Source organism: Sus scrofa, chromosome 7, assembly GCF_000003025.6.
Source record: "Sus scrofa isolate TJ Tabasco breed Duroc chromosome 7, Sscrofa11.1, whole genome shotgun sequence".
Taxonomy (NCBI): Eukaryota; Metazoa; Chordata; class Mammalia; order Artiodactyla; family Suidae; genus Sus; species Sus scrofa.
The window spans coordinates 97935116-97961927 of NC_010449.5; the positions used below are offsets into that span (position 1 = coordinate 97935116).

At 39.0% G+C, this 26812-nt stretch overlaps 2 protein-coding genes across 18 annotated transcripts in view; one reads left to right on the forward strand and one right to left on the reverse strand.

The window, feature by feature from the left end:
- The window catches only part of AREL1 (apoptosis resistant E3 ubiquitin protein ligase 1), a 47751-nt gene extending 41934 nt beyond the window's left edge, over positions 1-5817 (reverse strand). For 6 of the 14 annotated variants that reach the window (XM_021099526.1, XM_005656413.3, XM_013989165.2 and 3 more), the window contains exon 1: positions 5533-5798. The gene's annotated coding sequence lies outside the window, so the exon portion shown is untranslated. Of the gene's footprint in view, positions 1-4963; positions 5040-5532 lie in introns of all 14 variants that reach the window. The other 8 variants (XM_021099523.1, XM_021099528.1, XM_005656412.3 and 5 more) reach the window with 4 other exon arrangements.
- On the forward strand, positions 5804-26153 carry FCF1 (FCF1 rRNA-processing protein). 4 transcript variants are annotated; one of them, XM_003128655.5, is made up of 8 exons: positions 5804-5887; positions 6173-6240; positions 7768-7839; positions 8426-8574; positions 14543-14615; positions 20445-20532; positions 22032-22126; positions 22851-23079. In XM_003128655.5, exons 1-8 carry the CDS (start codon positions 5885-5887, stop codon positions 22897-22899), a joined length of 597 nt encoding a protein of 198 aa, XP_003128703.2. In that variant the 5' UTR covers positions 5804-5884; the 3' UTR covers positions 22900-23079. The 4 variants fall into 4 exon arrangements, with proteins under 4 accessions (XP_003128703.2, XP_013844622.1, XP_020955188.1 ...); XM_013989168.2 differs by having other exon boundaries at positions 5878-5946; positions 22851-26153; XM_021099529.1 differs by having other exon boundaries at positions 5881-6060; positions 22851-26153.

The following is a 26812-nucleotide window of genomic DNA, read 5'->3' on the forward strand; positions in this document are numbered from 1 at the left end:
TGGTCAATGACTTTCTCTCCTCAGCACTGGTCAGAGGGGATTAATGGACCACATACATGGCAGAGAAGCATGCAAAGCTCATCAGAAACCCCAATCTACTTATCAGTATTACACATGATCTAGATGCAATGCAGTGTCCTGGAACGGAAAAAGGATATCAGTGGAAAATTTTGTGAAGTCCAAAAAAAGTCTGTAGTTCAGTTACAAGTGTCATACCAATGTTTATTTCTTAGATATGACAAAATGTACCACAGTTATGCAAGACATTAAAGAGAGATTTGAGTGAAAGGTATACAGGAACTCGCTGAACTATTTTATATCTTTTCTATAAACCTAAAATGATTCCAAAATAAAATTTGTTTTAAAAAAAATCACATATGTTTTCCCACTTTACATTCTCATTCCCCCTTAGATTCTGACCATCTCTGCCAAGTCACTGCCCCGATTCAGGTGATGCTTGGTTAAGACTTTTTTTCAAGTCCTTTTCAATTCCTTACTATAAACAGTTTATGCAGTCCAGCTAGGTTTCCTTCTTCATCAAGACATGAAAAATGAGATCACACTTGGGAGGTTTTTTTTGTTTTGGTTTGGTTTTTTGTCTTTTTATGGCTGCACCCCTGGCATATGCAGGTTCCCAGGCGAGGCGTCAAATCAGAGCTGCATCTGCTGGCCTTGCCACAGCCATAGCAACACAGGATCCAAGCCATGTCTGCAACCTACACCACAGCTCACTGGCAACACCAGATCCTTAACCCACTGAGTGAGGCCAGAGATCGAACCCATGTCCTCATGGATACTAGTCAGTAGCCACAACAGGAATTTCCACACTTGGGAGGTTTTAACTCTTTTCTCTTCCTAATAGCTTCACCACATACACCAAGGGGATCCTTGAAGTTAAACTTCCCTAAGTGGATAAGAGAGGGGTTTAAAATAACCTGAGCTGGATCTCTGGATTAGAAAAAAGGGACACTACAGAAAATGTATGTTGTATATTATTTGATTATATCCTTACCTGATTTCTGAAAAGAATAATGAATAGAATACACAATGAAAGCATGAGGAAGAACTTTTCCAGAAGCCCACAGCATACTTAGCCTCTCACTTCATTGACCAAAATGAATTACATTCCCTTTCCTAAATCAGTGACTGGTAAAGATGGACGGAATTATTCTTAGCCAACCAGGCCCATCCGTTGGCCTGCGGATATTTGGCTTCCCCTAAAGCACATGGCCACAAAGAAAGAGAGTGTATACGTGGAAGAAAATCTGTTAGGAGGAAGGAGAAAATAGATGCTGGGGGTAGAGGGGAGGAGCGATCAACCAAAAGAAGCCTCTGCACTTTATATCCACAGTGCGCTAGCAAATGAGGAGCTTTAAAACGTAAAGGCAACTTTTACTACACAATTACTTTTACTAGCACCTGGATTTTCTCTTGCTTTGTCAAAGTTCTTGGGGTGGACACAGGAGCTTATAAAAGTAATGTAAGTAGCATATATTTAGTATACTTATATACTAAAATTATATTTAGTATATAAACATTATAAGTAGTATATATTTAGTATATTTACTCAGTTTGTCAAAGGATAAAAACAGAAGGATATGCATCGGGAAGAGAAAGTAGAAACTACACCAGAACACTGTATAAGATCTCAGAGTATCTAAGAAGGAAGGGACCTCAAGACCGTTAGCTGAGTAAATATACTAAACCATTCAATCTTAAAAACTATTGTGTCACTATTAAAAAAATACAACGAACAGATGTTGACAATTAGCATCTCAACACACCATGCAAATTGCACTGAAATGAATGCTTTGGCTACAAGCTCTGAAAAACATGGTACAAATTTCTCAACATTCAAGGTAATAAAAATTCATATTAAAAAAATATGGTACTGGAGTTCCCATTGTGGCTCAGCAGTAATGAACCCAACTAGTATCCATGAAGACATGGGTTCTACCCCTGGCCTCGCTCAGTGGGTTAAGGATCTGGCATTGCTGTAAGCTGTAGTGTAGGTTGCAGACATGGCTCGGATCCCCCATTGCTCTGTTTGTGGCATAGGCCAGTGGCTACTGCTCTGATTCGACCCCTAGCCTGGGAACTTCCATATGCCACAAGGGCAGCTCTAAGAAGAAAATAATAATAATAATATAATATGGTACTGTTCAATGCAGGCTAAATGACAAAATATATATCTACCATAACTTTTTGGTTTCGAATAATAAATGAATATTCATCTTCCTCTATTAAACCACAGTTTGTAGGACAGACTTCAAGAGTCCCACCAAGAGGACATCATGGTGACATATCCCATACCAGGGCCTCAGGCACTCTCTCACACACACACACACACACACACACACACACACAACCACTGCAATAAGGTTAAACAACCTCAAAACTTTGAAAACTACCATACAAAAGAATATTAGTGAAGGCTAAACTGTCATGAAACCTTAAAGGAAAGAAAGGAAGGAAGGGAAGAAAGAGGCCAAAGATAACTGAGATTTACCCCTAAACTATTTTAGGGCTAAAGTCATTTAAATGGTAAAATGTTACACCAGAATCCATTAAGGTCATAAAATATGATCTGTTATATGGTATGTTACAGTGCTAAATAAATATTACACAATAGTACTCTGACCTGGACCACTTCCAGAAAGATGAACAGGTAGAGTAATTCCCCTAAAATATTTCAATTCACATTACCTCGTTCAACCACCTACTGTAATTTACCTGTTCACAAACCCACAGGGCTTCACCTTTTCTAGAGCCTCACCTGCAGCATATGGAAGTTCCCAAGCTGGGGTCCAATCAGAGCTACAGCTGCCAGCCTACACCACAGCAACAGCAACAGCAACACTGGATCTGAGCTGCGTCTGCAACCTACACCACAGCTCACAGCAACGCCGTATGCTTAACTCACTGATCAAGGCCAGGGACTGAACCCACGTTCTCATGGATACCAGTCAGGTTCGTTACCACCAAGCCACAGTGGAAACTCCAGACCTTAACTATTGAAGAGTAACCAGCACATTGCCTGGGGCAGAATGGGCTCCCAGTAAATGACTTCTGAATGAAGGAACATGCAGTGGTAATATACTTCTGAGGTATCCAATACCAATACCTTAGGAGCAAGGCACGTTGTATACATACCACCTTTGGGAAGGAGTCAAGCTAACTGAAAAATAACTAACAGCACCTAACATTTGTGGAGGAAAAACTCATATCACACGAGATATAAAAATAAGTGTAAAAACTAACTGGAAAAAAGGAAGAAAATGTGAATTAATTTTTTTCTCACTGAATGGCCACAAAAGTGAATCTAGCTTTAACTTTCTAACATTCAAACACGAGATGTTCTTTAAGGAACCTTTCATCATCCAAGATTTTATAAAGAAATCTGTTACCAACTTACATTAGTAGGTTAGACCAATTAGTGAACGGAATGAAGTCCAAGCCCAATTATGTGCTCAAACTGTGGGTCGAATGCCCTGAGCAATTCTTTCTCTTCAAGATGGCAGAAAAATACAAAACAACCCTCTTGACTGCTGAGAAGGACTAAAATCATTTCTTTTTCTCACAAGTATGTAATCAAAAGCAATTACTTTCTGTTTCCATCCAACACAAAGCAACACCATCTCCCCCTCCCATCACCATCAAAACACGCTATAGAATACTGAAGTTCTTCAATCTTAGACCATAAGAATCTCCAATCAAAATTACAATGCCACAAAAGCATATTTTTCTAAGTATGTTCTTATCCCTCATAGTGATCCTATACAATTGAGCTCCCTATGGAGTATTAACAATCAAGGAAATCAGAAAAGTCTCAGAATAGACATTACACACTGCTTGTTTTTGTGTTTTTTTTTTAATGTTATTGTTCATGGATTCCAAAATTCAGGGTACACATTACCAAGAGAGTGTTTTCCTGTCAATGTCTGAATTTAAATGCAAATTACTGTTTAATTATATGCAATTTTCCCTTCTGAACCTATATATAATACTAATTAGTCTGTAAATGTTTTAAATAAACACACCAATCATGTTTACTTTAGAAGCTTATTGCCTAATCACCAGGCGCTTCTAGTGCATCAAAAAGAGTGGTTACTATCATGTTGGCTTGGCAGACAGGCTGTTCCCATAAGATTAGGAACTTCTAGTGACCACAAATGGGGTAAAGAAGGAGGCACATACGGTATCTGCAGATGCTTCCATAATAAAACTATTTCAATATCAAAAACTCACAGCCTACAAAGCCAGATATGTGCCCTAAACGCTATCTAAATGCATGCATACCTCAAAGCGAAAAAGAGAAGGAAGAGAAAAACTGTCTGTACTCAAATTGCCATAAGAAATCACCCTGCAATTGAGCTTTTCAAGAAATGAAAGCGTAATAAGGTTCTTGAGGCTATCAACAGATTCAAGTTCAAAAAGAGAACAACTATATTAAAATACAATTGATATACTCTGACAGAAGACACACAACTGTAATAGAAAACAACTTTAATAAGGTTTACTTGTGGTGAGTACTCTTCTAGGGACTTCATATTTTAACAAACTTAGTCCTTACTATACACCTGTAAGACAAATATTATCATGATTTCCTCCATTTTACAGATAAAGAACTGAAGCAGAGATAAAATCACCCAATGGCTAGTAAGAGACAGAAGAGGATTTTAACCCCATCAGTCAGACTCCAAAGTTCATGTTAATACACTATGGTTCACGGTAAGGATTATGGTGCAATGGTCAGCTTTTTTTTTTTTTTTTTCAACCTCACAGCCTTTTTGGATTTCAAATACTAGGACAGCTTTGCGCAATAAGAAAAGTACATGCTTTGGAATCAAACAGACTTTCCTGAACAAAGTCCGAGGTTCAATCTCACCATTTGTAAAATCAGGGTTTTGCGTTATTGTGAAAGTCAAAGCAGGTAATATAATTAAAGTGCCAAATACAGTACACAAGATAGGGGTTCTTGAAGTCCACAGACATGTAGAGGGTCCACAGATGGGCTTCAGAGTCCACGAGTCTCACAACTGTAAGACAAATGTATGTGTACCCATTTATTAAATAATCGTCCTTGGAGCTCCAAAAGGTTAAGAACCATCAACTACATAGCAGATACTCAACGGACTATCTCCCCTTTCCTGTTCTCAAAAACTCTCCCTTTTCCATTAAGGATGACACACCAAGGCTGCACACTAAGTGTTAAGTACTTCCCAACGTTTTCCTGGCTCGGTAACGAGTAACACATTCAAGTTTACGCCTTAATTTTCCAGAGAGTGTCTAAAGAAGGCCTTCATATGCTACACCATCTCTCGCCTCACAGGGACGAATACACGGTATTCACTCGGCGAGAAGCATGAGAATTGTCCACCTGGTTGCACGAAGCATCATGACGGCTGGGAGAACCAAGTAGATATTAGAGCCTCCGAGGAGCATGATAGAGACCTGGGGCCCCAGCACTGAAAGATAAGGATAATGGGTTTCCCCAAACTATTGGGCAACCCAGAATTCCGTCCCCCTTACCCTTGTCCTCCCTCTCTCTGGAACTCTGGTGCAGGCAAATCCTCTGGGCTCTGCCCTGTGCTGGAGTGATAAGAGGAGAGAAACGTTACCGGAGCAGGTGGGTGCAGCACGGCGAGGTCCCAGCTCTGCCACCCCGGTAGGTGGAGGCAGAACCCGCAGATATCCAGCCCGCGACCCTCTCCGCAAGAGACTTCAATACAAATCCCGGCCGCAGCTGGGAACCGGCTTCGGGCTTTTCCGTTCCCCAAAGTGGCTTCCGCTTCCGGGCTATCCTTTGCCGGAAGCAGTATTGGGTGACGCAAAACTGTCGCGCCGCAGGTGATTCCAAAAGAAACTAAAGTGCGGCGTGAACATGGTGAGAGAAGGGAAATCGTCGGACCACGTTTGGGACGGAGATTGAGGGAGTAGTCCTTGGTCAAATTTCCACCACATTTCTCTTGCTTATTTTCATTCTGATCTTAGACTGCTCGGAATGGTGTTTTTTTATGCTCCAGCGACAGGGGAGAGCGCTGGGTTGGGGCAGGTAGAGTAAGTAAGGGGAGCTGGGTATTTGAGGGAAGAAGAGAGTGGACAAAAGAAAAGGATTCACAAAGATGCAATGTATTTTCAACTCTTTTAACGCTAAAATTTTTCTTTCAAGGGGAAGCAAAAGAAAACACGGAAGTATGCTATCATGAAGCGAATGCTTAGTCTCAGAGATCAGAGACTGTGAGTGTCTGGAATCAACTGCGTTCGTAGACTGCCCAGAGATATAGGCGTCACCAGGGGATAAGTAGTCAAAGTTTTTGTTGTTATTTGTGTGTATTTTTAATATTATTGTGCCTTGGATTTATATAACGTAAAGTAGTAAAGTATAAAGTATGTGGTGAATGGGATGAGAATTCAGCATCTCTTTAAGTGTTCAATTTGTGCGACAGGTTTTATATACTGTATCTGCCATGTCACATTTAAGCCTTCTAACAATTCTGTGAGGTGGTAGGATTATCCTTATGTTCTTGCTGTTGCACGTATACTCCCAAGGAAAAAGATGTCGTATGATTGTTGAAAGACCGTGAGGTCAGAAACCAGTTTTCCTGTGCAGCCAGCACCTGACACTCAAGTATTTTCGAAGGAAAAAATAGGAAGACTCCTAGATGTCTCCATTTTATAAATCTTCTAAGAAGATTTATGATAGCAACAACAACAACAAGACAAAAAAAGACCAAAAAAAAAAAAAAAAAAAAAGGAGTTCCTGTTGTGGCGCAGTGGTTAACGAATCCAACTAGGAACCATGAGGTTGCGGGTTCGGTCCCTGCCCTTGCTCAGTGGGTTAACGATCCGGCGTTGCCGTGAGCTGTGGTGTAGGTTGCAGACGCGGCTCGGATCCCGCGTTGCTGTGGCTCTGGCGTAGGCCGGTGGCTACAGCTCCGATTGGACCCCTCGCCTGGGAACCTCCGTATGCTGCGGGAGCGGCCCAAGAAATAGCAACAACAACAACAACAAGACAAAAAAAGACCAAAAAAAAAAAAAGAAGATTTATGGCTATGGAAGAAAAAAGTAGAATGGCTATGGAAGAGTAGAATGATATTCCCTATTATAAGGGGAATCTAAACAGCTTGCCTGCTTCAGTGAAGAATGGATAGAGTTATTAAATAAGGACTGGACTTGTGTTTAAGAGCCTCAAAAGAAAGGAATTTTCATTAGAGCCTTTAGAGTTATTAAATTGTATTCTTAGCCTTTATATTTATTATGTAATTTTAAGGAAATTTACCCCACTAATAATATTTATTAGTAGTAATTAAGGTTAAATTTGGTGTGTGTATTGTCATATTTTAGCCTTTTATAAGAGGCATGTTGGGGAACCCTTTCCCCCCTGCCATTGAAACATCTGAGTCATCAGAAGATAACTATCAGACTTTTTACCCACTGCTTGGAAGTGGATTTTGATCCTTGATATGAGAGCTTCTGACCAAGAAAGAAGTAATAATATAACCAACATTTACTTAACAATTAATAATTCTTATGGATTACTAGCTAACCATTTTAAAATTTAACTATGTTTTACTAATTAATTGTGTTAATTCCAGGCTTCTTACCACACAGTTATTTGTGCTCAGAAAGTGTTTGCTGATATTAATAATATTGAAGTCACAAAGTATGATTTCCTTTGTAGACAAAAAAAAGAAACTTAATTTTGATGAGATTATAACTGTTAGTTTTTTCCTTCTCTCGTGCATTGAAATTTTTTTCTCCTAGTAAAGAAAAGGATAGATTAAAACCGAAAAAGAAAGAAAAGAAAGATCCCAGTGCACTCAAGGAAAGAGAAGTGTGAGTAATCAAAAATTTCACGTTTTCTAAAATTAGAAGATTCTAAAACTATAGACCTCTTAGAAATTCAGACTTTCACTGAACTGATTTTCTCAGTCATTTGTTAAGTCTGGCACAACTATGCAAATGATGCTCATATGATTTTGATGAGCATATACCAATTCTAATGGTTTGAAGGTTTTTGGATTTCATGAAACAGTGAAGTTTTCCCTAAAATCCTGGAGATTGAATCTAGGATCATTTTTTTCTTTGCGGAGAATCTTTCAAAAGAAATAATTACCATTGTTTAAACGTACCAGCATTTCATCCAAGAGAGAATGTCTCCCCAGAAAGTATTAAGGGCATATTTTCAGAATAAAGCCATTCCTTTTAAATAAATACATTTGACTTCATGAAACCTCATCATATTTTTGTTATTTTTCTCATTTTGCCCTAGATTGGTGAATATATCATCAGGATTTATTAGGACTTATTTCCAATGAACAAGGAAAAAGTAGCATACTGTTCCAAGCAGAGACTTCTTTTCTTATTTATAGCCTAGTATTAGTACAGACTTACTTTATGTTTTGTTTCTTTTTTCCTTCAGCCCCCAACACCCTTCCTGCCTATTCTTCCAATATAATACACAGCTGGGCCCACCTTACCACATCCTGGTTGATACCAACTTTATCAACTTTTCCATTAAAGCCAAACTGGACTTAGTGCAGTCAATGATGGACTGTCTATATGCCAAGTGTGAGTATCATGCTTTTCCTTTTCTGTAATATTTGTACAGAATAATTATACTTATCCAAGTACATGAAAAGACGGCAGTGAGGTTGTAGTTAAACAAATTGCTGGGCATTTAATTTGCTCACCATAGCAATGACCATTTTCAGTGAATTGAAATATAATGCAAACTTGACTTGGAGTAATTAACTTTCACAGTTCAGAAAACACTTGCCATGATTTGACCGTCATTATAGATGTCAATTTAGAAGATAGGTGGGGAATTTTCTGTTTTAGTATTTTGGATTTTAATTTTAATTTTATTTTATTTATTTATTTTGTCTTTTTAGCTATTTCTTGGGCCGCTCCCGCAGCATATGGAGGTTTCCAGGCTAGGGGTCGAATCGGAGCTGTAGGGCCACAGCAATGCCAGATCCGAGCCGAGTCTGCAACCTACACCGCAGCTCACGGCAACGCCGGATCGTTAACCCACTGAGCAAGGGCAGGGACCGAACCCGTAACCTCATGGTTCCTAGTCGGATTCGTTAACCGCTGCGCCACGACGGGAACTTCAGTATTTTGGATTTTAAAATTCTGGATAAATGAACATTTATTTCATTTCTCACTATATATATTATTAAGGAGGAAGTATTCTCATTCTGCTCCAGTGTGGAAAGGCTAAATAAGATGTTTTACCATTTACAATCACAGAACCAAAAATGATGATGGTCAGCTATTCCTAAGTTTATTCAGTTTGGTGTTTATTTGTACCACAAAGGACCTGAGGTAGTTTGCTTTCACCTAGATATGTAGTTTACCATTAATAGATTTTCTTTGGGTGTTTGGGTGTCCCCTCCTTCAAATGATCTTCTCTTCCTACCATGAGAAGGAAAAAGAAAATTTAGGCCACGTGCAAGGGAATCAATTCCTAATGGTGAGATCTATTGCATTTTGTGGTGAATTTATCGTCATATATTTTCCAGTCATCTAGTTAAAGGTGCAAATGAAAATTAGACTTAAACTTTGCCATAAAGAATAAATTGTGGAAATCAAAGGAAAAAACTTGCACCTCCTTTAATATTTAAAAGATACTATATAATAAACATTTACAGAGTGATAGCAATATAAATATTGCTTATTGATTTATTAATATTGGCAAGATGGGAAGATAAGGGATATCTTTAAATGCCTAAAATTAATAAATATAAAAAGTAACTGCGTAGGAGTTCCCGTCATGGCTCAGTGGAAAGGGATCTGGTGTTCATGAGGATGCAGGTTCGATCCCTGGCCTCACTCAGTGAGTTAAGGATACGGCACTGATGTGAGCTGTGGTGTAGGTCACAGACGTGGCTCAGATTTGACATGGCTGTGGCTGTTGTGTAGGCCAGCGGGTACAGCTCCAATTAGACCCCTAGCCTGAGAACCTCCATATTCCGAGGGTAGGGTCCTAAAAAGACAAAAATAAATAAATAAATAAATAAAGTAACTGCATATGTTGATTATATCAAGTTATGAAGGTAGCCAGCAAGTGAGAAAAACAGCCAATGGATTAAAGTAGTCATCTCTAAGGATCAGAATTGTTGAGGTGGGGAAAGGTCCCAGGATGGTTGTTTTTTTTATATAAACCTGTTCATATTTTTTTTAAAGCTTTGTACGTGTAGTACTTTAGTATTTTTAATCCTCTTAGAAATGATAAAGAGTAGTCTGAAGCTGGACCACTACCATGCCTGTAAGAGTGGACTAGGGTGGTCTGTGTGAGGGAAGACACTAATCCTGGTAGGCTTTTTGCATTCCCATGCTGTTTCCTATAATTTTCTTAACTGCTTCTCCTGGAATACTTATTTATTTATAAATGAAATTACTTATTTATAAATGAAACGAATGGAGAGTTCAAGCATGGCCCTTGGAGGTGAATTGTTTCCCTGTCCTAGAGCTCCACTGCTATTGGAGTTTCTGTTGTGGCTCAGCAGGTTAAGTACCCTACTAGTATCCATGAGGATGTAGGTTCAATCCCTGGTCTCTTTCAGTGGGTTAAGGGATCCAGCATTGGCACAAGCTGCAGCGTAGGTCAAAGACATGGCTGGGATCTGGCATTGCTGTGGCTGTGGCGTAGGCCAGAAGCTACTGCTCCAATTCGACCCCTAGCCTGGGAACTTCCATATGCCACGGGTGCAGCCCTAAAAAGCAAATAAATAGATAGGTAGGTAGATAGATAGACAGATAGATAGATAGACAGACAGACAGACAGACAGACAGAAATAGATAGGTAGGTAGATAGATAGACAGACAGACAGACAGACAGACAGATAGATAGATAGATAGATGGATAGATAGATAAAAATAAAGCTCTACTGCTATTATCTAAATGGTAGTTGTTTAGGATAACTTCAGTCCCATAGTTAAGCTTTCTCTAGGTATGGATATCTTAAAGTGCAGCTGTAATGCATACAGCTGAATGCTCTCACTCTGTGCCACACTCTCTGTGGCACAGCAGGTTAAGGATACAATGTAGTTAAGGATACAATGCAGCCTGGGTTGTTACTATGACCTGGTGCAATCCCTGGCCCACGAACTTCCACATGCCCCAGATATAGCCAAAATAGAAAAAAGAAAAAAAATAAAAGAAAAACAAACTTATTAAGGAAAATACCACTTCCTATGTAACCTAATACCTCAAAGCAAAGGTAGAAGAAACATTGGAGCATAGTACAAATTCAGGTACCTAGGAGATCCTTTACTGTTTTAAGCTCTGCTTATTCAAATTTTTTTCACTTGCCTTTATTCATAAAAAAGGCCTTTATCTTCCTCTTGCCTTGGTGATGCCCCTTTGAGCTTTTCATAGCTTCTTGTCCCTTTCATTTCCATCTGATACTCCAACAATGGAGGGTAGTTAGCAACCCATCAGCTTTCCTTTCTGCCCAGGAGTCCTCTTCCTTGTTCTTTGTAGTGATCTTCCTAGGCCTGCTTCCTGTTTGCCTGCTCCAGATGCAAGCCCTTGTTTCAAGGCTACATGGCTCTGAAATTGATCATTTTAAGGCACCTATTACCCTCTAATTCCGTGGCTGTCTGCTCTTCCTGACTCCTTTCCTCTATTTTACAACTGCTTTTTCTTCTGGGCATTGTATTTTAATGTAAGTTTTCTTAACTCTGCTTTCAAGAGTGTTAATGTACTTGTAAAAAAAAAAAAATCTAGCATAAAGAAAATGAAAGTTGCCTATAATGCCTTTCCTGAGCAAGGGGTGGTTTCTTTCTTTTTTTAGGACCACACCTGAGGCATATAGAAGTACCCAGGTTAGAAATCGAATCAGAGGAGTTCCTGTCGTGTCTCAGTGGTTAACAAATCTGACTAGGAACCATGAGGTTGCAGGTTTGATCCCTGGCCTTGCTCAGTGGGTTAAGGATCTAGCGTTGTCGTGAGCTGTGGTATAGGTTGCAGACTCAGCTCAGATCCTGCGTTGCTGTGGCTCTGGTGTAGGCTGGTAGCTACAGCTCAAATTAGACCCCTAGCTGGGAACCTCCATATGCCGCAGGAGCGGCCCTAGAAAAGGCAAAAAGACAAAAAAAAGAAAAGAAAAGAAAAAGAAATTGAATCAGAGCTGCAGCTGCCAGCCTATGTCACAGCCACAGCCACAGCAACGCCAGATTTGAGGTGCATCTACACCCTACACAACAGCTTGGTCACAGCTGGATCCTTAACCCACTGAGTGAGGCCAGGGATTGAACCCACATCCTCATGGATGCTAGTCGGATTTGTTTCCGCTGCACCATGACAGGAACTCCTCTTCATGCTTTTTAAAAAACAGCTTTAAGATATGAGTCACGTAGCATGTAATCCACTCATTTAAAATAGATGATTCATACTCAATTTTAAAACATTTTCATTACCTGAAAAGAAACTGAATTCCTTAGCCATCATCCCTCAACCCTTCTCATTCCCCCCCCACAGGCAACCATAAATTTGCTTTCTCTCTCTGTAGATTAACCTATTTTGGACATTTCATTAAAATGAGATCATATGTATTTAGTCCTCTTTCATTTAGCATAATGTTCTCAAGGCTCATCCATGTTAAAGCATGTATTAGTATATCATTTCTTTCTGTCACCAAATAACATTCCATCTAGTTATCCATTTCTCCTTGCTTTTTACATCGAACAAATACTCTTGAACATTTTTCTGTGCCAGTTTATATACATGAACCTTATTCCTTTTTTTGTAGGTTACATTTAAAAAATGATAGTCTGTCATTTTTAAAGACTAGACATTTGGATTATTTCCAGTTTTTACCCTATTTAAAACAGCGACTGTAGTGAATATCTTATGTGTCTCTGTGTTAGGGTAGAATATTTCTTTGGATACATTTTCTAGAAGCTGTATTGCAATATTAAGGGAGTACATTTTTTTTTATTTTAATAGGTATTGTGAGATTTCCCTCAAATAGTTATATGAATTTATACACCTGCTAACTTAGTGTGAGGATATCTATTTCTTCAATATTGGGTATTTTCATCTGTTTAATTTTTGCCACAGTGGTAGGTAGAAAATGAAATTTTGTTCCATTTATATCTTTAATTAGGAGTAAAATCGAGTATTTTTATGTTGATTGACCATTTGTATGCCTTCATTTATGAACTGAAATGTGGCATGGTGGTTAAGAACCCACTCTGTAGCCTGACATCCTCAGTTCATTCTTTGGCTTCACCATTTGCTGTCTAGGTACTTCATTGTGCCTCAGGTTCCTCATTTATAAAATGAGAATAATAACAGGACTACCTGACAGGAATTGTTCTGAAGATTAAACAAGGTAATCCTCGTAAAGTGCTTAGCACAGTGTCTGGCAAATAACACATAATTCCAAGCTATTATTATAAAGCTCTTTGTTTATTAAGAAAATTAGCCTTTTTGGAGTTTCCTGGTGGCCTAAGGGTTAAAGATCCAGCGTTGTCACTGCTGTGGCATGGATTCAATCCTGTGCCTGGGAATGACTGCAAAAGCAAAAAAGAAAAAAATTAGCCCTGGGAGTTCCTGTCATGGTGCAGCGGAAACAAATCTGACTAGGAACCACAAGATTGCGAGTTCGAGTTCATTCCCTGGCCTCGCTCAGTGCGTTAAAGATCCAGCGTTGCCATGAGCTGTGGTGTAGGTGGCAGACACGGCACGGATCCCACATTGCTATGGCTGCAGCTTAGGCTGGTAGCTGTAGCTCTGATTCCACCCCTAGCCTGGGAACTTCCATATGCCACAGGTGCAGCCCTAAAAAGCCAAAAAAAAAAAAAAAAAGGAGAAGAAGAAAATTAACCCTTTGGTAAATGTGTAGAAATATTTTTCCCAGTTTATTTATTTATTTATTTATTTTTTGTCTTTTTGCCTTTTTTCTAGCCGCTTCCCGCGGCATAGGGAGGTTCCCAGGCTAGGGGTCGAATCGGAGCTGTAGCCACTGGCCTACACCAGAGCCACAGCAGCTTGGGATCTGAGCCACATCTGCAACCTACACCACAGCTCACGGCAACGCTGGATCCTTAACCCACTGAGCAAAGCCAGGGATTGAACCCACAACCTCATGGTTCCTAGTCCACTGCGCCACAACGGGAACTCCTATTTTCTTTTTTAATATGACTTTTTGTTTGATAGTTTCAAACAGAAGTTTCGTGTTTTAATGTGATCAAATTTACATTCTCTGATGGTTTCTTTTGGTTCACATTTAAATTTTTTTCCATCTAGGATTTATTTTTATATATAAAAAACGACAGAGATCCAGCTTAGTTTTTTCCCCAGATATGTTTATGATAGATACTTTATGGAATCTGTGATGTGGGATTGGAACGGTTCCCTAATTTCTTTATAAATAAGGATTTTATTTTTCTCTAGGTCCTATTGTTCACTGCATTCCAGAAGTCTTATGGGTCTTTTAAAGACTCTCAACAGGATATAATGCAGAGAGAGTAAAATTAGTTCCTTTATTAAGTTCTGTTACTATTTTTTTTTTTTTCCTGTCAGGTATCCCGTGTATAACTGACTGTGTAATGGCTGAAATTGAGAAATTGGGGCAGAAGTATCGAGTGGCTCTAAGGTAAGAAAAAGCTGGTCTATATTTATTCTAGACTGGCATACTGAATATTCTTTTGACCCTCCTTCATCTGTTTGCTCTGTCCAAAGATTCCTTGCTCTGTCCGAAGATTCCTTGCCTGGTTAGTTTTAAAAAAATTCGTACAAAACTAGTTAAGTGTTTATTATTAAGAAGGCAAACATTTGATATTTTGAGGTTTTTAAGCTGAAGCTTTTTGAACTGAGTTACTTAAGTCATTATCGGTCTGTTGGGCTTCCTTTTAAGTTCTAATTTTCAGTTAGAAAGTGTTTTTCTGAAGAGTTCCTGCTGTGGCGTAGCATGTTGAGGAGCCAACATTGTCTCTGGCATGTGGGTTTGATCCCTGGCCCAGCACAGTGGGTTAGTGATCTGGCATTGTCACAGCTATGGCATAGGTCATAGCTTTGGCTCAGGTTTGATCCCTGGCCTGGGAACTTCCAAATGCTGCCAATGTGGCCATAAAAAAACAAAAAGAAAAAGAAAAAAAAAGTATCTTTCTGTTAGTTTGTTATCTAGTTATCTCCTTTGGAATCTCACACTTGAAGGATTCACATTATGAGTTTTAAGTCTACCCTAGAAAGTACCCTTGAGTTCACAATATTGATTCCTGAAGTGTGGTTCATGGAACCCTCCCAACTCCGGGAGTCCCAGAGAGCTTTGCAGGGAGTTTACAAAATTGTTTTCATGATGATACCAAGATGTTGTCTTTGTCACAGTGCTGACATTTGTACTGAGGGCAAAAATGCCAGTGCCTTCTTCAAAATCAAGGCAATGGGCCAAGTAATCCTGGTAGTCTTGACATTCTTCACTACAATTCCCTGGCAGTTAAAAAAAAAATGCTGCAGTCACTTAAGACTATCCTTAGTAGAGCAGTCAGGTTGTTAAATCTCAGTCCTGGAGTACACATCAGGATTCCTTGTGGTGAAATGTGAAGCTCACATAAAGCATCTCTGCTGATGGATGCTCACTAACCTTACTGTGGTCATTTCAGCATGTGTGTTAAGTCAAATCATTATATTACACACCATAAGTTTACACAGCGCTGTATCTCAATTATATCTCAGTAGAGCAGAAAGAAGAAAAAAGCACTTCTGCCGCATACCAAAGGATGAAAGTTGTCTCAGTGAAAAGCATTGTGTGCTTGAGTTGTGAGCTGAACCAACTGCTTTTTCATGAAATATTTTTATGTGAAGAACAACTGACAAACATTGATTTTTCAGACTTTGGTATTTAGTAGGTATTTTCTCAAAAATTAATGCAGTGAACCAGTCACTTCAAGGAAAACAACTTACTCTTAGTTATCAATGATAAAAATTGAGCTTTCATGTGAAAAAATATCATTTTGGAAAATCATTATCACATTCCCAATTCTAATGACCTTTCTATTGAGACCAGTGAAGATATTAATGAATATGGTTTGTTTGTTTGTTTGTTTATCTATTTATTTATTTATTGTCTTTTTGCCTTTTCTAGGGCTGCACCCGTGGCATATAGAGGTTCCCAGGCTAGGGGTCTAATCGGAGCTGTAGCCACTGGCCTATGCCAGAGCCACATCAACGCCAGATCCTTAACCCACTGAATGAGACCAGGGATTGAACCTGCAACCTCATGCTTCCTAGTCGGATTTGTTAATCACTGAGCTACGATGGGAACTCCGAATATGGTTTTTTTAATGTTGTGTAATAAAATGTGTCAATATTTGGAATATCTGTGTAACTCAGTGAATCAGTAATTTCGAAATGATCAATGCGTGATATTATAAAATCACACATGAGTAAAAGACCCATTAAAAGTGCAGGGTATGCCTGTGGATAGGTGTGTGTGTTGGTTGCATTTACAGAGGTATCATTTACAATCTATAAGATTGACCAGGTTTAATCATATAATTTGATGGGTTTGGCAAATGTATACAGTCTTGGAACCACCGTCATAATCATGAAATGAAACATTTCCACTGCTCCAGATGTGATTCCATTTGTATGAACTTCAAGAAAAGACAAAATAATAGTAGTAGAATATAGATCAGTGATTCCTGGAGCTCAGGGTAGGAAAGGGGGATTAACTGCAAAGAGACACGGGGAACTTTTTGTAGTGACAGAGATATTCTCTATTGATTATGGAGGTAGTGGCATGGATATGTAAATTTGTCAAAATTCATCAAATTTTACATTTATATCAGACACAATTTAGAATAGATTTACAAGGAGATCCTGCTGAGTAGCATTGAGAACTATGTCTGGATACTCATGTTGCAACAGAACAAAGGGTGGGGGAAAAAAATGTATACTTGTAAGGATAACTTGATCCCCTTGCTATACAGTGGGAAAATAAAGTAAAATAAATAAATACACTAAAAAAAAAATTTACATTTATAATCAGTAAATTTTATTATATTTCATACCTAATAAGGCTAATTTTTTTAAGGCAAAAGAAAACTGGGACCCTAATATAGAAGAAAGGTAGAATTGTTTGGAAAGTGATAAACTATTAAAATAAAATTGAATAAAAATCTTTATCTTATTTTCACAAAAAAATAAATTCCAGGTGGATTAAATATCTGAACCCTTATAGAAAATATAAAGAATATCTTAATGATTATAGGGTAGGTAAGGATTTCTTTTTTTTTTTTTTTTTTTTTTTTTTTTTTTTTTTGTCTTTTGTCTTTTTAAAACCGCACCCGCGGCACATGGAGGTTCCCAGGCTAGGAGTCGAATTGGAGTTATGGCTGCTGGCCAGTGCCACAGCCACAGCCACAGCCACAGCCATGCTAGATCCGAGCCGTGTCTGCGACCTATACCACAACTCATGGCAACACCGAATCCTTAACCCACTGAGCAAGGCCGGGGATCGAACCTGCAACCTCATGGTTTCTAGTCGGATTCGTTTCCACTGCACCACAACGGGAACTCCAGGATTTCTTAAGTCTAAACTGTAATGGAAAACTAATTAATTTGACTATTTTGAAATTACAGTTCTGTATAGCAAAAGACACCAAAAACAAAGTGAAAAGACAAGCCACAGGAAGTGAGAAGATATTAGTAACACATATAATTAATAAAGGGCTCATTTTCAAAACATAAAAAACTACAAATTTATAAGAAAAAGACCAAATCCTTAAATTCACAATAAAATATTCCATACCCAGCAGATTGACAAGATTAAAGTCTGTTCAACAATGCCAATAATAGTTGAGGCTGTGGAGCAATGGGAATTCTCATAATCAACTGCTAAGGATATAAATTGGACAGTCATATTGGAGTGTGATTTGGCAATAATATCTGGTGAAAGTAAGGTTGTTCATACCCTTATGACACTGCATCTTTCAACCTGGATATCAAAAACCTATAGACTGCAAAATCAATACAATGGGTCACAACCAGGGATTGAACCAGGGCCAGAGTGGTGACAGCACCAAGTCCTAAACACTAGACCACCGGGGAGCTCCCAACCAGTATTATTTTTTTTAATAAGACAGAATAAACTAGAAAATTTCTGTGCATTGCGTGTAGCAAAGGCTGAGTATTATGTCACAGAACTTTCTCCACTTTTATATAGGTGTGCATATATGTGTGTGTGTGTGCTTAAGTAAAATGAATTTCATACTGTAGGTTCTGGTAAAAAAGAAAGGACTTACCACCAAGAAGCTCACATACATATACTGGAGTCCAGTATTGAAATTTTCTTATGTAGATAGTAGCAAAAAATTGCATGCAGCCAAAAGATCCATTCGGAAGATAATGGGTAAACTGTGGAGTGTTCACAAATAAAATACTATACAGGATGACAGCGAGTGGGGTAGCGTTTTGGTGGTCAGTGTGCATATATCTCAAAAACAAGGAAACAAAACAAGAGCAAACAAGCATTCGTGGAGCATACCGTTTAAGGTTTAAAAACATGCAAACTAGTACTACATTGTTTACAGGTGTATACATAATGTAATCGTATGTGTGTAATAAAATGTGTGTGGGTCTGATAAAACCCAAATTTAGGATAATAATTACTTGTGGGGAAGTAAAAAGAGATTGGGATGGGGGGAGGGCTTCATTTTTGTTCGTAACATTGTATTTCTTTAATTAGATGGTCGGTACAGGGTATTCATCACTCCTTACACTTTTTCATGGACTTGAAATACTTCAAATAAAAGGGGAAAGAGACAGTTATTTTTAAAATAATAATAAAAATAAAGGGTGGGAGGGGAGAAAATAGAGGCACCAAGTGGAAGCACCAAGTTTGGCTGTAAAGAGAAGCAAAGAAATGGGATGCCAGCTGTGGGGGTTGGTGAGGAGTGGAATAGTAAGTAAAAAGAAGGATTTTCTTTTCCTTTCTTATGATGGGGAAGATACTAGAGCATGTTGGTATGTTTCTAGGAAGAGTTGATGGAAGGAAGTTGACAGTTTCAGGAGTGAGGGGAATAACCAACCCAAAGAGCCAAGGCCTAGACAATTGCCTTTCTAGTTTCTCAGTAGCCAGTCTGGCCTCTAGAGTATCCGGCTCGCCACAGCCACTTAGTCTCTCTAAGACAGAGCTTTGCTTGTGTCACTCAGTCACCAAGAGATCTTTTTTTGCCTCCTATCCCCTATGTCACAGAAATCACACACCTCAGCCCAGCTCGAGACTCTTCCTAGTCCATCCTCAAGCTGCCTTTCCATCCCTCCTGCACAAACACACCCCCACCGGAAGCGAGTGCTCACTCTTCCCTGAACACCACCAAACCATTTCACAGATGCTTGGTGCCCTGTTTGGAATGTGCCTCCTTTCATTTTGCTTAGAACATTCTTTCATCTTCATTTTACCTTATCTCCACATAGTTTTTTTCTAAATATACCCAACCCACACTGACCTAGCTCTGAACCATTGCAATATAGAACATTTTTTATTGCATTTGGTATGTATGTGCTGCCCTGTGTTTTTATTCATTCTGACTCATTGTCATTGTGTAATAGAAAGAACATGACTCTGGGAATCACAGATTGAGGTTTTGCTTTTTAAATTTTGTATGAAAGTAGTGCATGTTTGATTTATTTATGGCAAACTATGTAAATATATACATGCAATAAAAAGTAAAAGTTCTCCTCCATGGTCACACTCTATTCATTCCCTTACCCTGAGAATGACAAGTGGTAAGGGTTAGTATAGTTACTGTATATTTTTCCAGACTTTTTTTCTGAACAAATGCAAATCTAGAGAAAGAGAATGAGATTTGTATTTTCTTAACTGAATCATATCATGATATATCATATATGATCTGCTTTGTTTATTTAACAATTTATTACATGTTCTTCCAAGTTGGTACATACAGCTCTACCTCACTTTTTTAATGGATAGGGCACAAAAATGTATTTAACTTTTGCCTTGCTAATGGATATTCAGATTATCTCCAATTTGCCACGATTATAAGCTGTGTTGTAGCGATCATCCTCGTGCCCATATTCTTGTATGTTTGTGTAAGACAACTTCCTAAAAATGAAACGGTTAGGTTAAAAGTGATTTGGCTTTGAATCCTGACTTTACCCATCTGTGCAGCATTCAACAAATTAATCAATTGCTCTGAATCTGCTTCTTCATCTCTAAAATGGAAATACAGTAATTCAGAGTTTTGTGAGGAATACATGATATAAAGCACACCAGCTGTCAGCGAGTAAGCTTTAATTTTTAACCTTTCTCTATAAATTGTTTTTCCAATTAGAAGATAAGCTTCAGGAGAGGAGTGTCTTAAAATTGCCACTAGATAGTTACTTTTATTTCATTGATTGAGACTGTAAAGTGATCCAGTTGCCTGATTGTTTTCATTAATCCACTTTTATAACCAAATAGGATTGCCAAGGATCCAAGATTTGAACGATTACCCTGCACACATAAAGGAACCTATGCAGATGACTGCTTAGTACAGAGAGTAACCCAGGTAACCTCATTTTTTAATATTTACTTTGTGCTTTAAAAAAAAAAAAAAAAAGATTATTTCCTGAAATTTCATGTAGAAATACAAATGATAAAAAAAAATTGTATATAGAATCTCTTCATAGGAAGTTCTGTTTATTTGAGAAAGTGGATTAGAAATGTATACTATAACCATAATGAAAAGATTATGGATTTAGGCAGCAGATGTTTCAGATCCTGGTACCTGGATTTATTAGGTGTGTAATTGGAGTACTTAGTGATTCTTTATTCCACAAATGTTCTCTATAAAATTGTTTAAATGAATGAGTGTAGACATAGTAATATATCAGATTCCCCCTTCCTGTCAATCTAAAATAAGATTCCATTTCCATTTACTCCCTATGGAGGGATTTTGTTCCTCTCTGCCATGCCTAACCCAGAAGTATTTTTCAGTCACATCTGAGTCTTCCAGAGTGTTGTCTCACACATACCCTAGATAAGTAAGTTTTTGATTCTTCTGTTCCGGCTTCCTTGTGAAACACCACAAGAACTTCTGCTACCGATTGCCCTTAGAAGAGCCTCTTTCTGTGAGAATAATCATCCTCACCTGCTTATCACATTGCCATCCCTTTAGCCACATCATCCCATGGGTGGGGCCAGCATTTCCCTTAATTTCCCATAGCATGGCTGACACCAATCTGCAGCTCTGTAAAACTCAGTGAGAGATTTGGGTGCTATGGAAGTTGAGTACAATACAAATTAGTTTCCAACTGGTAGCTAAATGTTGGTGCTTTCAGAGCCATTTGACTCAAACTTGCCCTGGAGATCTTCCTATTTTGGCTTCAGGGCCAATGTTAGGCTGCCTACACCACTAGGAGGCCTCAGAGTAGGCCCAAGCCCCAGAGATCCTGCAAAAGGCAGAAGCTGTGCCCTCTGATCTAAGGTGCTTACTCTACCTTTGCCTAAAGTCTCTAAGGGCATTTTCCCAAGCCAAGGAATTGTCTGTCCCAGATGTGAAAATCCTTTCCACGTATGAGACAAAGAGCAATTTGCAGTTTTAAAATAGTTTTTCTAGGAGTTCCTGTCATGGCACAGGAGAACCGAATCTGACTAGGAACCATGAGGATGTGGGTTCAATCCCTGGCCTTGCTCAGTGGGTTAAGGATCTGGCATTACCGTGAGCGGTGGTGTAGGTCTCAGACGTGGCTGTGGTGTAGGCCAGCGGCTACAGTTCTGATTAGACCCTTAGCCTGAGAACCTCCATATGCCGCCCGTGCAGCCCTAAAAAGACAAAAAAGAAAAAGAAAAAGATAAAATAGTTTTTCTGTCTCCTCTCCCTCAAGATTTTTAGAACAACATTCAGCCCAGGCAACTTGTTATATTTTATAAATATGAGCTCCTAGATCACAGGAGATTGTTTACCTTTTCCTTTCCTATTTACTGGGAAAATGAATAATTCCTCAGACTAGCCAGCATCCCTCAGTGAGCTCTATGTGAACACTCAATCTGTGTCTCTTGTTACAGCACAAGTGTTACATTGTGGCCACAGTTGACCGGGACCTTAAACGAAGAATCCGGAAGATCCCTGGAGTTCCCATCATGTACATTTCTAACCATAGGTGAGCATTTTCTCTTAGGGAAGTGATTAAAAGTATATAGTTGATATCAATTAAAAATGAAGTCCAGTTATAGAAGGATTTAAAAGAGATTGTCCTATGAAATGTTTACATAGTTCTATTTGAAGAAATGAGACAAAGTAGTAAGAACAAGGGCAAAAGATAAAACTAGGATTTAGAAATAAGGCAGACATATACACTGTTACAATAAGATCACTAGAAGGAACAGAGAGCTGTGTGACTTTAAATACAAAGCAGTAATTTAAATCAAGCTAAGCTTTTTGGCCAGAAATATCTTTTCTTAAAAACCCTAGTTCATGTGATTACTGCCTGATCTGGGTAACTAGAAGTTTATACACACACACAGGATTTTTTTAAGCTGCTTTTTATCTTTCTTGGATGGTCCTGTGTCAGTCCTCAGACTATTCTTGTGCAGCTTTTCAGCCTGGGATGAACACATATAACAAGAAGAATATGAGTGAAGGGGTTGGGCTTCCCTGACTCAGTGCCTGGCTTCCCAGCTTCTTAACTTTCTGACTTTGAAGAGTAAAGATAATGGAGTCAGAATTTTGCTGTAAATCATTCATTATGATATTCTTTTAAAATGTTCCCACTGACAAAAAGGATTCACAACAAGACGTGAGAGTGCTATAATCAGTAAAAGATGGGTTTTTGGTAAGTTCTGGACCCACCTTTCTTACCAGTGTTAATTTTTTGTCCTAATCAGGTACAACATTGAGCGGATGCCCGATGATTATGGAGCCCCTCGGTTCTAATCCTTAAAAGACAAAGTTCCTCTGCCTCCTGTGGACCAACTTTCTCCTTTGCTAACTCATTAATCATGCCATAGCATGAGTTCTTCCACTCACCCATTTGCTCTGAATGAGCTGAGTATGGTTAAATACACCCACTTTTTAATATTGTGTTGAAAATGATATATTTTTATCATTTCAAAATTTGTTGCATCTTTCTTTTCCTTTTTTTTTTTTTTTTTTTTTTTTTTTGTATTTTTAGGGTCACAGCCGAGGCATATGGAGGTTCCCAGGCTAGAAGTCACATCGGAGCTGCAGCTGCCGTCCTGCACCACCAGCAACAGCAATATTAGATCCAAGCTGTGCTACCTACACTGAAGCTTATGGCAACGCTGGATCCTAAATCTACTGAGTAGGGCCAGGGATTGAACCCACATCCTCATGGATACTAGTTGAGTTTGTTACTGATGAGCCACAGAACTCCCAGAATGGTTTCTTTCTGCTTGGTTGGGATGGGGAGGGAAGAAAAAATAGAGGTAGTTATGTTTGAATTAATCTTTAAATAGGTTCTTGCCCAGTAAATGAGGTAAAGAAAATGAGGCATATAAAGCATATAAATAAAAGCATGGAGGATGGATATTACATAGAGTAAATGTGCTTTGCCTATTTAGATGACTGTCAGAAGGTTTTTATAACTAGGACATGGGGGAAGGAGTCCACATGCACGTCTGAGACTCCAGAGGTAGGAGACGGAGGAGGGGGCCCTATATGACATGCTGAAGGGTTTGGACTTGGTCCTGAGGTCAATTAGGGAGTTAACAAAATTTTAATTAGGGTGTGAAGTTCCCACCATGGCCCAGTGGGTTAAGGATCCGGCATTGCCACAGCTGTGGCGTAGGTCACAGCTGTGGCTCAGATTCGATTCCTGGCCCAGAAACTTCCATGTGCCATGGTGCAGCCAAAAAAAAATCAGTGTGGATAACATGATCAGATGAGATGTTTTAAATGATTGCAAGATAGTGTAAGATAAGACAAATAGATCATTGAAGCAGAATAGAAAGTCCATAAATAGATTTATATATTTAGGGCAATTTGGTATATTTTAAAGCTGGTATTTCAAATATATGGGAAAAGGGAAATTGCATTAGAAGGCCAAATCATTGTGGAGTCATTCTCCTAGGGTTTGAGTCCTGATTTCATCAGTTAATATCAGTATGAATTGGGCAAACCACATAACCATTTGATGTCTACCTTGCTTATTATAATGATAAGTTTGGCTATCGATTTGAAAAGAATTTTAGATTTCTACTTCATATCCTTCATGAGACTATGTGGATCAAAGTCTAAATTCTTTTTTAAACTACAGAAGTATTAGAAAGAAAATGAGAAAGATGTGTATAACCTCCGGGTAGAGTTCCTAAATAAGATGAAAGAATGTAAAAACCGTAAAAGAAAAGGTTGATTGATAAGTGTGGATACATTAAAATTAGATGTCTCTGCAAAGCCTCTTCTCCCCAAATTAAGACAGATGACTAACAAGAAGATTTTACAATGTATATAACAAGGGTGTGAGGACATGGATAGTCTTGTAGTGCTGACAGGAATACAAGTAGGTATAACCATTTCAGACAGCAGTTAGGCAGGACCCATTAAAATAAAAATTTCAGATATTGTGTAAGCCCAGTTCTAATTTCCGGTTATTTACGGATGGTTTCCTTTAAAATACATGATCAATTGTGACGTAAAAAAACATTCACATGTTTATAAGGAAGTACATAGAAGGATGTTTACTGCACCACTAAAAGAAAAAAATTGAAAAGAATGTAAGTATCCTTCAGAAAGTTCCTAACTATGTTATGTCTATACTATGGGATGTCATGAGCACTTAAAAACAACGAGGTAGGAGTTCCCTTCATGGCTCAGAGGTTAACGAACCTGACTAGGATCCATGAGGATGGAGGTTTGATCCCTGGCCTCGCTCAGTGGGTTAAGAATCCGGCACTGCAATGAGCTGTGGTGTAGGCCAGCAGCTGTAGCTCTGATTGGATCCGTAGCCTGGGAACCTCCATATACCTCGGGTACGGCCCTAAAAAGCAAAAATAAATAAAAATGAAAACAGTGAGATTTAAAAATAGGTAAAGGACTCGAATAGATAATTCTCTGAAGAAGACATCCAGATGACCAATTAGCACATGGAAAAGTATTCAACACCACTAATCATTAGGGAAATGCAAATCAAACCACAGTAAGATAGCACCTCATACCTATCAAGGTGGCTGCTGTTAAGAGTAAAGAAATAACAAGTGTTGATGAGGATGTGGAGAAATTGGAACTGTTGTACATTGTCGGTGGAAATGTAAACTGGAGCACTGGATGCAGGTTCAGTCCTCAGCCTGGCACAGTGGGATAAGAATCCAGTGTTGCCGCAGCTGTGGTATAGATCACAGCTGCAGCTCAGAACTGCCCTGGCCTGGGAACTCCATATGCCACAGGGCAGTCAAAAGAAGAAAGAAAAAAATAGTTAAGATGGTAAGTTGTATGTTATATACTCTTTTCCACAATTTGTGATAACATAAGATGAGGTAGAGCTATATTACATACATGAAAACAACTGACATTGTTAAGAGAAAGAAGCAACTTGTAGGAGTTCCTATCATGGCTCGGCGGTAACAAATCCAACTAGTATCCACGAGAACATGGGTCTGATCCCTGGCCTCACTCAGTGGGTTAAGGATCTGGTGTTGCCATGAGCTCTGGTGTAGGTCACAGACGCAGCTCAGATCCTGTGTTGCTGTGGCTGTGGAGTAGACTGGCAGCTACAGCCCCAATTCAACCCCTAGCCTGGAAACTTCCATATGCTGCAGGTACAGCCCTAAAAAGCCAAAAAAAGAAAGAAGAAGAAGCAACTTGTGGAACAATTAGGTACAGTGTGGTAACTTTTACAAGAATACATAGTTGGAATTGAGTGACTGTTTGCCAATACATTGGAAAAACCTTCCTGGGTTTTACTTTAATTATATAGCCAAACCTAATCCTGACTGACATGTGATATATGTCTACTAAACCAATAGAAAGACAAAACAGAAAAATGAAGAAGCTCGAGGAAAAAGTTAAAAAATAAGAATGTATTATTACCAGACATCTCTATATTTCACTGCACGTAAATTTTAAAAGAAAAAGGAAAAAGAAGAGTTCCCTAGTGGCCCAGCAGTTAAAGATCTGGTACTGTGGCAGGGGTTCAATCCCTGATCTAGGAACTTCCACATGCTGCAGACCTGACCAAAAAAAAAAAAAAAAAAAAAAAGAAGAAAAAGAAAAAAATGCAGAAGAAGAGAGGGAAGAAGAAATAATAGTAAATCGAAAACAAGATGGTAGGGAAGAATCCAAACACAGTAGTCATGATGAATGTGCTTAGGTAAAATTCCCTCATTAAAAGACAAATGCTGGAGTTCCCGTCGTGGCGCAGTGGTTAACGAATCCGACTAGGAACCATGAGGTTGCGGGTTCGATCCCTGGCCTTGCTCAGTGGGTTAACGATCCGGCGTTGCTGTGAGCTGTGGTGTAGGTTGCAGACACGGCTCAGATCCCGCGTTGCTGTGGCTCTGGCATAGGCTGGCAGCTACAGCTCAAATTAGACCCCTAGCCTGGAAAACTCCATATGCCGCAGGAGCGGCCCAAGAAATGGCAAAAAGATAAAAAAAAAAAAAAAAAAAGACAAATGCTGGAGTTCCCATGGTGGCTCAACGGTAACAAACCTGAGTGGTATCCATGTAGACTCGGGTTCAATCCCTGGCCTCACTCAGTGATGTGAGTTAAGGATCTGGTGTTGCCATGAGCTATGGTGCAGGTTGCAGATTCGGCTCAGATCCCCTGTTGCTGTGGCCGTGGGGTAGGCCGGCAGCTGTAGCTCCGATTCGACCTCTAGCCTGGGAAATTC

Bases quoted from the DNA above. Each gene is read 5' to 3' on its own strand.
- FCF1 (XM_005656416.3), top strand. From the start codon at position 6,005: ATGGTGTTTTTTTATGCTCCAGCGACAGGGGAGAGCGCTGGGTTGGGG. The intron at 6,241-7,767 runs GTGAGTGTCTGG...TTTTTCTCCTAG, and splicing joins AGTCTCAGAGATCAGAGACT to TAAAGAAAAGGATAGATTAA. The intron at 22,127-22,850 runs GTGAGCATTTTC...TGTCCTAATCAG, and splicing joins ATGTACATTTCTAACCATAG to GTACAACATTGAGCGGATGC.